Source organism: Dromaius novaehollandiae, chromosome 1 (genome assembly GCF_036370855.1).
Source record: "Dromaius novaehollandiae isolate bDroNov1 chromosome 1, bDroNov1.hap1, whole genome shotgun sequence".
Lineage (NCBI taxonomy): Eukaryota > Metazoa > Chordata > Aves > Casuariiformes > Dromaiidae > Dromaius > Dromaius novaehollandiae.
In genome coordinates this window covers 185,020,996-185,035,964 of record NC_088098.1, presented here as the reverse complement: position 1 = coordinate 185,035,964, position 14,969 = coordinate 185,020,996, and the positions used below count along the sequence as shown (strand labels likewise).

The 14,969-nt window shown below is 38.9% G+C and overlaps 1 protein-coding gene across 10 annotated transcripts in view; it reads left to right on the top strand.

Annotated features, from left to right (window-relative positions):
- The window catches only part of ELF1 (E74 like ETS transcription factor 1), a 92,560-nt gene that overhangs the window by 49,581 nt on the left and 28,010 nt on the right, over positions 1 to 14,969 (top strand). For 9 of the 10 annotated variants that reach the window (XM_026099181.2, XM_064504804.1, XM_064504803.1 and 6 more), the window contains 2 exons: positions 2,690 to 3,002; positions 11,301 to 11,475. In XM_026099181.2, the coding sequence (XP_025954966.1) occupies positions 2,931 to 3,002; positions 11,301 to 11,475 (247 nt within the window). In that variant the 5' untranslated portion in view covers positions 2,690 to 2,930. Of the gene's footprint in view, positions 1 to 2,689; positions 3,003 to 11,300; positions 11,476 to 11,993; positions 12,062 to 14,969 lie in introns of those variants that run through there. The other variant, XM_064504807.1, reaches the window with a different exon arrangement.

Below are 14,969 nucleotides of genomic sequence, written 5' to 3'. Positions count from 1 at the left end.
TTAATGGTTCTGCTGCCACAGTTTTGGGATTATATGTCTTTATTGTGTATCTTGATATTGTAGGATCTACAGTAAAAATGTTAATATTTTACAGAATAATGAACTGGCACTAATGGAGGAATAGGATCACTTTTTACTGTATACGTGGAACTTTAAAAATCTGTCTTGTGCTGGCTATACTTTCAGTTTTCTTTATACATGAGCTTGCGGGGTAGCCTGCATCTCTTACACTTCACGTAGTCTGATTTTAAATTGACACTTAATAATTTTTATTGACATTAGAAAATTCTTGAGCTTTAAGAACTTGTATTCTTTGTTTGTACGTGTGGCTGCCATTAGTATAAGCGAGATGATTATATGCTCTTTATGTATTCTGGCTCTTATTCTCTCTGGACAATTAGCTTACCCCTCGTTTTAAAATAAGCCTCCATTTGGATGTTGAGGAGGTTCTCGTCTTTGCCTGGTGGTCCTTTGGAATGAAATGACTCTTCACTGGTTAAGAGGGAGTGACTTCAAATGTCATTATTTAATCTTATTGGAGAGTTCTAATTTATGTCTCAGCAGTAACCAAAATAGAATTTGTACTGAAATAAATTTCCATTCTTTCCCTATCCTGTTCTATGAAAGAGCTGGTATGTGCCTATTGGCATGTATTGACCAATTTCAATTGCCGACTAAAGGAAATATTAAGCTATATAGTATATAGCCATATACCTTATTTTCAAGCTAGCATACAGGATGTTGGAAGTCAAAGATGAAACAAGCTGGTTTTTGATCCTGCTTTGATGGCTTGTGTGTGTAACACTCTACTGGCTCTCTTATCTTCCAAAAGGAGAGGCCCAAGTAATTGAATTTGGGGAAGTTACCCAAGATTATATGATTGCATATAATACTTTTGTTGCCATTGCCTTGCGCAGAGAAAACTTCATAAATACTCAAGTCATTCTGCAAACTGAAAGGGATTGAGATTGAATAGTTAAAACAATAATGATTTCAAAAGCATATCCTTTTCCGTTCATGCATGTAGCTCTCATTAATGCAAATATTCTCTAGTTAGGGTTGTGACTACTCTTATGAAGTGTTTAACTGCTAATTAAAGCACTCTTTGGAAGTTGGGGAGGTTCTTGTGTTTGCACAGTTGTGGGTTTCCTGATTTCTTAGAAGGGTAGATAGGATCCAGTAACCTAAATAAGACTCCTTGAATGCCCTGTCATCACTACTAAGGAATTTGGGAATACCACAGTCTATATGGGAAGAAACAGCTGTTGCATTTCCTGGATTGAGGGAGTATGAGCATGTGACAAGATCCTCCCTAATTAAATTGCTTGGCATCAGGGAGAGGAAGATGCCCTTCATTTTTTGAGTTTTAGTCTACTGCAGAAACAAGGCAAAGCTAACCTCCTATGCAGACGTGGTTGCTACAGATCACAAATGGCACCGTCACGCTCCACCGCTGAGGTTGCCTGGAGACTCCCCCGAGGGTCTCAGTGGGAGCACGGTCTGGGCCCAAGCATGCCTCTTGGAAATGGGCACATGTTAGATACCTGCTCCTTACAGCAGGACACAGCAGCCCCTAATCAACGACAGTTCAAAGGATTTTGGCCAAAACACCGCTCACCACTCGTTTCACTTTCCTAAGGACAGATGGGTTTAAATTCATAGTTAGACACCAAAATACTGCCTTAGGTTCCCAATTTTAGATACTTGTTTCTCCTGTTATTCTTTGGAGTGTTTCTTAGATTTTTTTTTTTCCTCCGGACTGTATCGGTCATCTTAGTTGCACGAAAAGGTTGCGTTTTATGCTCCTTTTTATCATTTTTCTCTTTCTGAGCTATATTAGCCATGTTTACCTTTAATGCTGCTGAATAAATTAAAATGTAGGAGCTGTAAGCATGCATCCCTGCAATGAAGCTGTTTACATTCCAAAGTTGTGAACTTTTTATTTATTTATTTATTTTGCTATTGTACTGTGGAGCTTTTTGCCTGTTCTAATTTGCCATGACGTGGTCAGTGCCGTTTCCTTCCGGCTGCTTGCAAGCCTGTGATAGAGATAAGGATACATTTACAGTGCATTTTTAAAAAGAAGCTGAAGATCTGTTTCATGTAAGAACTCTGTGACTTTCTGGACTATACGAGGAATTTATTTATTTGTTTTACCTACTTGACACTGCATGTATCAAGATCAAGCACTTTTTACTTGAAAAAATAACAACTTTGCAAAATCGGGATTGTGTGTAAGGAAGAGAAGGTGATAGTATTTGAGGTATCCTATAGCTGAGTAGGTCAGTCTAGGTTTTGATTTTTTGCTCTGAATGCATCTTAAAGATAAGAATTATTAGTGAATATGAAAATGCTTATATAAATCAAATAAAAAGATGAATCTTTTTGGTTAACTTTCATAACTTATCTTGGTTTTACTACGCTTTTACTATGAAACACTTTTTGAAACTGATGTCTTACTTCCTGAAACAGTTTCATTTTACTTCCTGAGGTATATGTTTTCATTCTCTTAAAAAAGAAAGCTGTATTAATTGGTAGAAGTAATATCTCTAAAGGCATAGAGATGTCTGACTTGATTAGAGTTTGATAAAACATTTATAATTTGGAGCACACTTTATTGTGACCTCTACTATTTCATGTAGCTAAGGTAGTCGTGTGTTAATTTTTCTTTTTTTCCCCCTCTCCTCAGTGATAAAAGGCTGTCCAAGTGGGAAGAACAACTCAGGAAAGGATTTCGCTTGCTTTGTTTACCTCTGAGAAGAGAAGAACCCAGGAAGGCTGACGATCTAAGAAGTACTAAAACTGATACTTGATTTATTTTTTTGGTCCTGTTTTTCTGCCCATCTGGATCTTGGTAACACTCTTCCGTTCTTCTACATCTAAGAACATTTTTCTTCTTATGTGGAACTGAGACCTGGGAATGCGTTATTATGGCAGCAGCTGTACAGCAGAATGAGCTTGTGTTTGAATTTGCCAGCAACGTCATGGAGGATGAGCAGCAGGTATGGGACAATGTGAGAAGTCATATTTGTACAAGTTGGTGCTATGCGCATTATCAAAGCCTAAGAAAAAAAGTCATGTGAAACACAAAAAAGCAAGTGTTGAGATCATTATTGTTGCTGCAAGTCTTTGTACTGTTTCAAAAGCTTCCTGTTGCTTCCTGTAACTTACATGAGCAGAGCAGAAATCGGTTGAAATGTTTTAACTTCTGCGGTGTTGCAGAGACCACCTCCTCTGAAAATGTTGTGCCTGTGTTGCTGGTCTGTATCAGTAGATCCATTCTTGATGCAGAATTCCTGAAATTCTGGTGTTTGACAGTCATTTTAACTTTTCCAGTGTGCTAGCAACTAGCTAGTAATAAAAGTAACTGTCACACTGCAAATAACTAGAAGAAGCTTTAGGTGCTCCTTCATTTTACAGTTCAACTTCTAAATTGCATTACTATGTATATGCCAGCTATTCAGAATTAAGCTTCATAATCATTTAAATCAGTTTCTTTCACATTGCAGGGAAAATATGTTTCCATCTCATGAGACTCTCAATTAGGTGTACATTATCTAAACCACATCCCGTAAGTCCTGACGCTTCAGGAAGGGATTCCTACTTTAAAAATACGGCAGCTCCTCTATAGGCGGTGGTTAATGGTAGGGTTTTGCATTTGTTAACAAGAAATTAGGTATCTCAGTACTATTGAAAGACGGTTCTTAAAAGGCTGGGAAATGCTGTTGCAGACTCTTCTTTTTGTGTATGCGAAAAGCATTTTTCTGCCCTCTTTCAAAAACACTTTTGGTTTTATGATCTTGTCTCTGGGTTTTCTGTATGTCCTAATATTTGGCTGTCATTTGCCTGTCTCTGCTATCAGAGTCATATGATCATTTCAATGAACTGAGTGTTTTCTGTCTAAAGTGCTAACTCAGTTTTGGGTGGAACTAGTAATGTAACTTCCTTCCCTGTATTTTTCCAGAGCTTGTGGTATCCTGGGGATTTAGATATGGGAATTGCATAAACATAGTGGAAAATAGGCCGTATTTATTAGCTCTGTTTATTGTTTGTTGCTGTTCTTACTTTACAAGCCAATGGGAAAGGGGAAAACTGAAAAAGAGAGGGCCACTTCGTTGCAATTTTGTAGAAGGAGTAGTACTAGCAAACACAGGTTTGTTTAGCCATGCATTGTGCCTGTAACAATTTTTCTGGATGGTCATCTGAAGAACTCCAAAAATACAATCAACGGGGCAATAAAACCTCCCTAAACAGAGATTTCTCCAGACAAGAACAAGCTTAACCTTGGCATTTATCTCCTAACCCCAGTAAGTCCTATTCCAGATTAAGCCTAAGGAAACAAGGTGTCCTAGAGCATGCCTTAAAGGTGATGAAATTGAAGCTGTGGAAGCCAAAGAGAGAGAGTGTGTAGCAGAAGGTCCCCTGTTGCAAACACCGGAATGCAGCAGGCTCCTTCTGAATCAACAAGTGGATTGACTTAGTTCAGATATCAAAGACGCAGGCAGGTATGTAGATGGCTGCATGAAGGTAGCTCTTAAGCATTCAGTTGTAAAAGGAGAGCCCTAAGAAGGAAGGATCCAGTGAGCTGGAGCAAAGTTTAACTTGGACAAGAATATGTAGTATAGCGTTAACCTGAAAAGAATAATTATGTGTATATCTGCTTATCACATGGGGAGCTGAACTACTAAAGTTTTTCAGTTCTGGAAAGATGAATTGTATTTGGGGATAGACATCACTATTTGTTTACTTAGGAGAGTTTTTAGCTCTGGAAGTGCTCTGTGTTGATCAAAATAACACTTTTTTGAGCTTTGTCAGAATGTGAAATGCAACATCTTTATACGGAGGTATCAATTAACCGATCTTTGAGTAATTATTTTTGCTGTGGTCTTGAACGCTAGAATGGAAAGAACTTAGGTACTTCCCTTGTTGTCAAAGCTTTATCTAGAGTCCTTTTCTGCCAAGAACTGTCAGGAGCTGGAACAGCTGTGGGAAGATCTTTATGGTCTATATTGCAGTTATGCTCAGTGTTTTGGGGAAGTCATAATTCAAGGCTATTTATTTATTTTTTATAAGTCTTGCTTAAACAGCAATAAATTATGAACAATCCATTTGCAAATGTAAGGCTGCAGCCAGTGGCAGATGCCAGTAGGAGGGACTTGATCACATGATTCTCCATGAAAGGGAAATGTTCTCTCTTATCAACTTTGTCCTTTTCAGTTTAGAAAATACTGTGGGTTTTGGATGTTTTTTGGCTTTTTTTCCTCCCCCTTTCTATGCTTTTGTTTGTAGCGTAGTGCATGTATGACCAGGAGGAAATGGGGTGAAAATATCTTTGTAATTTTGAGAGGGAAGCAAGTGGCATGTACTAACACTACTGATAACTCGCTCACTGTTGCTACATGTCAGATGCTGGTTAAATAGAGGGTTTGCGTTTTCTGAGAGGGACTGCACTGCCTGTAAAACTAAGGGGGAGATCCTACAGGCTGTGGTTCAGTCAGTGCTGCTACCTAAAATCACTTTTTATTTCTGTAGCTTGTCCTCTCAATGCCTTTTCATTTAGTCCTTAATTACGTTACCATTAAAGTGATGTTCGATCAGGACGCTCTGGATTTAAAAAAAAGGAATTCAAATAGAAGCAGCCAGAGAGACTGTATCCATAGTGGCAAGTCTTTAATCGTGTGAGGGACACCTTGAATCCTCAGGACCATTAAACTGTTAGCCTGGTCCCCAGCAGGATTGCCCTGTGCCGGTGAGGGCTCTCTGAAGTGGCCCTGAAGCACACAGTAACCTGTGCCCGTAGAGACTTCCTTTATCTCTGAGGGATGTTTCTCTCTCCTCCTCTTCCATATCTATAGTCTTCAAGCCCTTAGGCTGGGCAGTGACTTTTGCATTCTTGCCCTGGTTTATTCTTCCACTTTCCCTGGTGTTGCTGTGGGTTTTACAAAAAGTTAAGTCACCCCTGCACGCTGGTGGAGCCAGAGTCAAAAGGCCCTGAGGTGCGGGTTTCTGGCTGTTTCCGGCTCCTACAGAAAGTCCCTCCCTCTTACCCACTTCTAGTTTTATGAAGGCTTTCGGGAAATGATTGTGAGATTCATAAGAAGTTGTCTCAGCGAGAAAGCAAGCGGCATTTATCTGCTTTCCAAAATCCTACTGTGAAACTCGGTAATTTCTCTGATCCTAGCTGTGGGAGCACCTTTAAAGTTGAGAGGCCGCCTGTACTGCTGGCACAGAGGTATCTCCATCAAGGAACATGAGTAACAGAAAACTGAAGTCAATTCTCTAGTCACCAAGATCACTTCACCTAGTTTTGTTTAGGGTTTTCTTCAAAATAAATGGCCAAATATATCTCAGGTTTGAATTCTGTGGCTCTTACAAAGCCAATTTCTGTACTGAATTTGATTTGTTTGTTTGTTTTTCCCATTTAGCATTTCCGTGCTCATATTAATTGGATGCCTTTCTTCCCCCACACCACTCAATTGCACAAAATTTGCTCCAAGCCAATTAGAAGCTGGTCACCATAGTTTTTCTGGAAAAATTCTGAGTTGTTTCTTACAGGACTTGTAGTATGAGAAGACAGTACTTCCAGAGCAGAAGTCCCCTTCCTTATTTTCTGTTTCCATAACCAGTATACTATTTTGATCATCTGTCAGTTTGACAGCTAGTGAGAAAACTCTCAGGGGAGAGGGGAAGAGGAGGAAGAAAGAAATACCTTTTCAGTATGCCAAACAGCATACTAAGAAAAGTATTAGACAGCAAGAAGGAAAATTACTGCCTTCAGCATTCCACCAAGGAGGGTAGAACTCAGGTTTTTCCCATTGACAGCAGATCAGGGAGAGTGACTGGTACTTCCCAGGGACCTGTTTCAGGGGATGTCCCATGAACTTCAACGTCTGCCTTCAAATCACGCTCCAAATTTTTACAGGTTGCTCTACAGGACTTGGGATTTTTAATAATAATAATAATGACACTGTGCAGTATTTGGTGCCTGAGACTTGAGGAAGATTCTAGCAGTAGTGCAGCTTCTTTATTTGCCTAGCAGATGTGGTAGATGCCCCGAAGCCAAGCCAAAACATCAGCAGAACTAGGATGTCATATTTTAACTTTATTTTGAAGGTAACATGAGAAAGATGAAGGAGCAGAAGTAAGCAAAAGGAGAAATATACAAATTGGTTTTTTATTGGCCTATGTATTGTTTTCTTGAAATTCGTTGCTTGCTTTGAGATTTTATTTTATTTTTTTTTTAATTTCAGAAAGGGTATTCTCTACTTTGCATGCTCTCCATTTTTGTTTGTGCATGTAGAAAAACCTTTGTATTAGAAATAAATTATTTTGTGATTTTGCTGTTAATTGAATCACTGCCTTCTAGGTGAAAGCAAATAGTCCTTAATTTAACACTGTTTTTCCCTTTGTGTAATTCTCATTGTATGCCAGCATCAAAGGGAGCTGTGGTGAACATGGGCTCTTCTACAGTTCTAAATGTGTACAATGTCATTCCTGCATTTTACTTTAACAGAGTTACAGAAGGTTTTAGCTTGGCCCTCAACTGGGATTTGGACACTTTTAATGAAGTCAAGAAAATTACAGAAGCCCTGAGATTAAATTTTGCCTTTCAGTAGTTGCATATACATGAGGATATATTAATAGCAGCTTTTGAAACTGAAGGAGTGCTTGTGAAATCACAACTCATTGCAAATATGATACAAAAAAAGTGATTGATTTTTTGCAAAAATGTGTTTCAAATTAATTAGTTTGAAATTGTATGCATGCTTCCCCCTCTCCCCCCCCCCCCCCCCCCAGGTGAGTACTACATAGTTGTTAGAGCCTTTCCTCTTCACAGCCCTGGCAAGGAGATGAATCCCTGGTTTGCACCTCAGTAATTCATGAACTGGAAAGAGGTGTAATAGCGGTTTTGAGAAACAAAAGGCCAGAAGAAGTGATACTTACTGACTCTTCCGGTTTAATACTGTTATTAATTTAAAGAAAACCACACTTACAGTGTCTTAGCGTGACTGCCTGGTTTTGGGCACAATCCTTAAACTTGTTTCTGTGTTCACCTTTTGTCTTTCTGAGGCATAGTGTGTCAGTAGGTTCCTTGAATAGTCGGGCTGTGAATTCAAGTGACTAAGTGTTCTCCAGGGGTAATGGTTTTTGTACTGAAGGCAGACATTCACAGTGACTGTGCTGGCATGTGTTTATTACAGCTTTTTCTAGACACAGTCAAAGTAGAGTTTAACCTTGCAGAATAGATCACATTTGATCATACTGATCAAACCAGCTGCTGCTAAAACTCAAAACTGCAGCACGGTTCAGTAGTGTGGGAAACAGATTTTGGTCAGTGGCGAAGCACGTTTCAGTAGTGAATGGAGGATTGGGCTTTTGTAATTAGGTTTCACAGCAGAGTTACTGACTGCTAGGGTGTAATATAGACATGGCTTTGAAAAACTGATATAAAAATATGTAAGAATTGGTTGGTTTTACCAATTAATTTTGAAACAGCTTTTGATGACTTTTCACCAGTAAAGACTTAGGGTGTTGGAGGTGTTTCTGCATCTCAGAAGCTAAGTCAGTGACACGAACTTTAGCCATTAGGGAAGGTCAGTGTGGAGCCAGAATAATTTTTTAATCCAGAAGGAGCTACCATGAGGTGTATCTTAAGCACAGATGATCATTCAGGCAGTCCCTTGAGACACTTTGTCGTGCAGACTTTGCAGCTATCAAGCCAAGGCAGCCACAAGAGCGGAAAGGAAGAGATGGCTCACTTCGAAGGTGCCACAGGGAGGCAGCTGGCCAAGTGCAGATGAACGGGTACAAGACGGGTGTCTACATCAGAAATAGGCACCCCAGCTCCTGCACCCTTTTATAGGCAATGGAGAGAAATGGCTGTTTATAGGGCACGATTCATCTCATCATAGTGTAGGAGCCTAAAATTGGTCAGGGAAGTTGTGCCCTGAAAATACGGTTTTCTCTCTGTTGTCTCTGAAGGAAACCTTGGTCCACTAGCGCAGATTCAAGTGTCTACGTCACAGTTATTTGAAGTTAGATGAGGTGAATTTGACACTTTGTCCCTATGAGCTAGACTAGGAGAATGCTGAAGTCTTCTTATTCATGTCTTCCATACCCAAAACCCATGTTTTTTGCCTGATTAGGCAAGTAGAAGATTGAACAGGTCCTTGCAGAGCATGTGCTGTTTTTCTTCCTTGCTGAAGGTGACGGGAGTCCAAGTGAAAAATAGCATGCAGTCCTCTTCTTAAATGTAGTTACGTATATGTGTGTTCAATATATGTAACTTACACCACACAAGCTGTATGTTGTGGGGTATTATGGAAATTGGGATGCTTAAACTTTTTTGTAGCATAAATTGTATCTCAGTAATGAGACTGTAATAGAACGTCTTCCTTCTAGGTCATGTTTATGGAATGTGTTATGGCAAACAAAACCTTTATTATGCATACAGTATTTAATTTTTTTCTCTGTTTACAGTGTTTTATCTTTCTTTTTTAAAAAAGAAATACTATTTTGATTTTATTTAACCACATCTATTTGCTTATTCTTGCCTGGAAGCAAACAGGATCTGGGTTGTTGGGATCTCTAAACAAGTAGGATGCGTGATGATAATTATCTTGCTTTCTGAGAAAGCGCTGTGACGCATTGATTACCAGTGGTTCCCAGTTTCTCAGCCCAGGAAAGACACAGTCCCATAGAGGCAGCTGCAGAAGATGTGGCGTGGAAGCTCTCCCATTGCTTGACTTAGTACCTGCCCATCATCTGATATCCTCATCGCCTGAGAGGGCTTTAGTTAGTCTGCCTCTTATTCATTTTTATTGATCTTGTACCACGTGGTTTTATTTTGAAGTTTGATGGAATGTGGTGTGTTATTTATGCTTTTTTTGGTTGTTGTTCTTGTTTAGCAGCCGGGTTATGATTGAAGTCCACAGAAATATTAGTTTTATGGGGTTTTTTTAATTCTTTTTAATCTCTTCCCTTTTTCCTGATTGCCCTTTGCCACAGTTGTTGTTGAGACATGTTTTATAAAACACTGAGCAATCTGAAGTGGTAATTACTGCCTTTCAAAACTTTCAATTGCACTTTCTAGTTTGACTTCTGATCTTCCAGACTCTTCCCTGGGAGATACTTACTCCCTTAGCCGTTGTTTGTATTGGGCTGACAGCTCTGGTACAGTTGTCTTTTGGTTGCTGTGAGCGTAGGGGCAAGATTGTGAGACATGAGCAACGTCTAAGCAAGCTCATAATCATATGATTACTTTTTCTTGTGTGGTTATGCAACCTGCTTGGTTTGTGTTTATCTTTGTTCTTCTGTGGAAGGCGAGACCAAACGTACACCTACTGTTTTTCTTGTAGACACACACATTCGCACAGCCTTTTTTGCTTCTGTTTTTCTAGGTTTGCCACATTCATAATCTGATTTATTTTTGCAGTGAAAGAGCCTTATAGTTACGCTAGGCTTTCTTTGAGCTGGCTATGCTATCATCAGCTATGACTTTGTTCCTCCAAGTGACATTTTAAAAGACTTGCTTTGGAAAATACTTTGTCTGTAGTAAATAGCACTTTCTGAAACCTCTTCCTGTTGAATGGCTGCCTTTTGAGAGAATGTGCATCTTACCATTGTTATTGCTGGTCAGCTTGACTTCTGTTTTCCCAGCTGCCCTTTTCTTCTGTATCTGATACAAAATAACTGTTGAGAGAGTAGGCCTGGGAAGGAAATGGGGGGGGGGGGAGCAATGTTAAGTGAATAAAGCCATAAGAATTAGAGAGGGAAAGTATTCTGGCATGTGTATCAATAGCTCCCTGTTATGCCTCTGGCTGCTGTAGTGGCGACCTTGAAAATAGTCATCTTCACCTGGTGTCCGAGTGTCCTGCCTGTGAGACCATCTTGCGTCCTCACAGCCACTGGGCTCCTCCCACCCCAGTTCAACTGGAAGAGCAAAAGGTTGGCTGCTTGCAGCAAGCGGCTTACTTGAATTATCGCCAGCGAAGTTAGAGATTTGCTGCCCTGTGCCCCTTCTCTGCTCGGTCAGCTTTTACACTGCAAATGTTGTCACGGCTATCTAGTATTACATATAAGAGAGTAAAGTCAGTGTATTAGATGTTCCAGTGATTCAGCTGCTGGCCTATTGTGGGACACTGCTGCTGCTCTGTTTGGTGTATAGAAAGCTGACCTGTTCTTTGGTGCTCCTCCCTGACCGTCTAATGTTCAGTAGTATGGGTCTGTTGAATTATTCATCTGCAAGCAGTTAGATTGCATATAGTCTAACTGTCTTTATTTGAATACTTTCTTCACAGCTTGGTGATCCATCTATTTTCCCTGCTGTCATTGTGGAACATGTTCCTAGTGCAGACCTCCTACACAATTATTCTGGCTTGACCTGTGTGGATGAACCTAGTGACATGATTACTGAGAGTTCTCTGGATGTTGCAGAAGAACAAATTATAGAAGATGATGATATCACCCTTACAGGTTTGCTATAAAAACATTTCTGTACCATATTTCTGTAATAAGATGTCAGTGGCTCTCAGTGGAAAAAGTTAATGACAAAAAGCAGTAGGAAACAAAATTATAGCAGTATTGAATGCTGTTAATTCTGTACAAGACAGAAAAAAATGTATTAATACCATTACTACAGAGCACTTGCGATCCAAACTGCTCATCTTATCAGCCATTGATAGAGATAAAATGGAGTCCTGCTCAAAGTACCATAAAGACTTTTCTTTGCCCTTAATAGGGCAAAGAATCCCCTTAATAGTTTTTTTTTTCTTTTAGTAATTGATTGGTACATGCGTAAGTAATTTTGCTATTTCACCAAAAAGCAGTAATTTACAACCTGTATAGACATAGTGCTTTAACTTCCTGCAGATACATAATTAGCTATAAAATGTACGCATTAGCATGACTTCCTGGTATAAGTATGCTCAGCATGGTATTCACTTTGGATCACTAATAATGATTAACTTTGAAAATACAGGTGTTCTGCATAAATTCTGTTTAGAAAAGGTAATCTAAAAGAGAAAAAAAATCTGAAGTGGAAAGCTTATTTTTGACAAAGGTATGTCAAATTTTTAAAAAATCATTGAATGTCTTCATTATGTGAAGTGTTTTTTTTTTTTTTTTTTTTTTTTTTTTTTTTTTTTTTTTTTTTTTTTTTTTTTTTTTCAGAATATGTCTGAAAGGTGGGGTAGATACTTTACAGAATTAGGATCTGTTAATGTGTCTTTTTTCAGCAATTAGGTTCCACACCTATACTGTCTCCAGGGTTGGAGGATTGCAATAAAAAATCTAGTTTACTGGTTTCAATCATGGTTTTGACATTATTTCCGAAGGCATATTCTGATATAATCTTTTACCACCAAAAGCAAAACAAAACGCTACAAAACTTGACATGAGGTGCAATTCAGAGAGTAGTAAATTGACATGAACTGTTCTCAGCAAATGGTTTTATCTGATAAATACAGCTCCCTTTTTTTTTTTTTTTTAGTGGTGAATTATCTGTGAACAGATTGTGATTGTACAAATAAGTTAGCTGATTATTCAAGAAGGTTTTACATACTTAAACATTATTACGAGTTGAGACTTCTTGCCAACTATTCACTTGCTATTCACATTAATTATTCACACTGTAACTGGCATTTCCTCAATGTTACTTAAGCACCACTTAGTGTGACTGTGTGAGTCTTTCGTAGTTGATAGTTTTTGAGTCCATATTCACTGTAATATATTGCGTATGAATTTATATTTGCATGAGTAATTGTGAAACTCCACTTCTATGAATACTCTTGTTAACATTTCTTTGCTAGCATAAATGGTCACATGAGAAGGGTTTGCAAATTGCCAAATTCTAATGCTGCCAGAGACTGAAAACATGTAATCCTTGTAAGTGATGATGTCCAAGAGCTTCTGGGATACTTTGGAGGCAGACAAGTGCTGTATTGTTAACATCGTCCATTGTAGTTCAAGCAATCTGTTTTTCTTTAAAGGCAAAGTCCTTAGAAAACCAGAATGGCAGCTTTGCAGAGACTATTGTTTTGAAGCAGACGTTAACTAATTATCTGTTTCTCGCTTCACAAGATGCTAGCTACTGTGCAAACTGTGGCTTTCCCTGGCCCAGTGGAAATAAAGCGCCCCGTTTTGCGGTACGGGGTGACCCTAAGCTGGGCAGAGACCAGTCTCAGTAGCTGGTGCCCGTCCTGCCTGGCGCGAGATGGGGAGGCAAGGAGGCTAATGATGGTGCCTCCTTCCAGGGTCTTTTGTAAGGAGGGGTGTGTGTGTGTGTGTGTGGCGGGGGTGTGTGCGCGGTCTGTGCGTTGCTCAGTTGCTTGAGGTTACCTGCCTGCCACTGGCAAGCATCAGCCATGGACTCGGCTGCTTGGGTGCTAAGCCCAGTTATGCTGCAAGGTTGCAGAGGGAAGGCCAAATTCAAGCACAGTCTGCAGCAGGATGCTTGTGAAATGTGGCTAATCACCACTAATATTTTCCACCTACTCTGGTTTTTCAGTCGTCTTTTCTTTGAAGTTCCCTTCTTGTTTTTAATTGTATATGTTTGGTCTCAACATTGCATTGTTTTGTTTTTTGAAGTGTGTACAAATCTTTTCAGTCACTTCTACATTATGCCTTTGAGAGAGAATCAGACATTGTAAAGACTGCACTAACTTCACTTTAAAATATTCATTAGACTGAAGTTCGTAACGCAGTGAAACTGAAAATTTGTAACTAGATGTTCCTGAGAAATGATGGTTTAAAATGCATAAGTCTTTTTTTGAAGCCACAAGTTTTTCAGTATTCTGTTTTATGCCTTTGTCATACATTTAGCTTTTCTTTTCTCCTAAACTTGGTATATAAGCAGTGGGTCCACTGAAATTAGTTTTTGGTGATCTATCTGCAGAATTATGGACTCTGGTAGGTTTTCTGTCTGCAGGATGTAGCATAAGCCCTCAAAAACACAGTTATTACACATCAGTGATTTACTTATTTGTACTATAAATTATGACCTACAGAAACCTGTAAGAACATCATCTATTTTACTTGAAATCCTGCTGAAAGATGACTAACAACCAGCCTTTAGTTATGTTAATGCTCACACTAATTTTTTATAATTAATAGGCAGACTTGTCTTGTCACTCTCCTCTTTAAAAGCTCTTTTCCACTGAAAAACTGTGATAGCAACTTGCATGGTCAGTTTGTTGCCAATCTACTGTGATTTTAAGTGATTAACTGTCATGTAGTAAAAGGCAATTAAGAAAAAAAATTTAGAGCATTTGACTTTTTGAATTCAGTTTTATCTCTAACAGGAATATTGAATTAGTCTCTGTAAAGAAGGGGGGATAATGTTTGTGTAGAATAAATTTTTAGCCAACTTGTCAGATGGTACAATTTGCTACACTTAACCATAATTAATTACATTAATAAGGTGGTAATATGTATAGGAAGAGGAACTAATTGGATTATGAAACTTTGTTTTTGTTTTTTTGTTTGTTTGTTTTTTGTACTTTTTTTTGTCACTGGCATGTTTAATTTAGTAAGTGGTCAAACCCTATACCATTTTATAGCTGCCATTCACCTATCCTGGCCTTGCTTTGATGGGACTGGTGATAGGTCTGCACTGAGAAAGTATATGTTTATGAGGGAGGAGGGGCAGAAAATTGCACTTAGTTTCAGTGTGCACTAGTCTGTGAATCCAGAGCACATAAATGCGGATTCTCAGAGTTCAATAATAAAACTAAATAACCAATTCAGAAGTTATTGTATGGTCTTTCCAAGTTTAATAACATCTGGTTTGTACGCTTGGTGAACCTCTAGCGTTCATGGCACAAGCCAAACTCTTCGGGTGAGAGAATGAAGGGAAAGAGTTGTCAGGTGCTATAATTGAACACAAACCCAGCATGTGCAGTAATCATTTATGGTGCTAAAAAAAATCCAAAGGCATATTTAGCTGGAAACAGAGTTTCATGATGTTAATC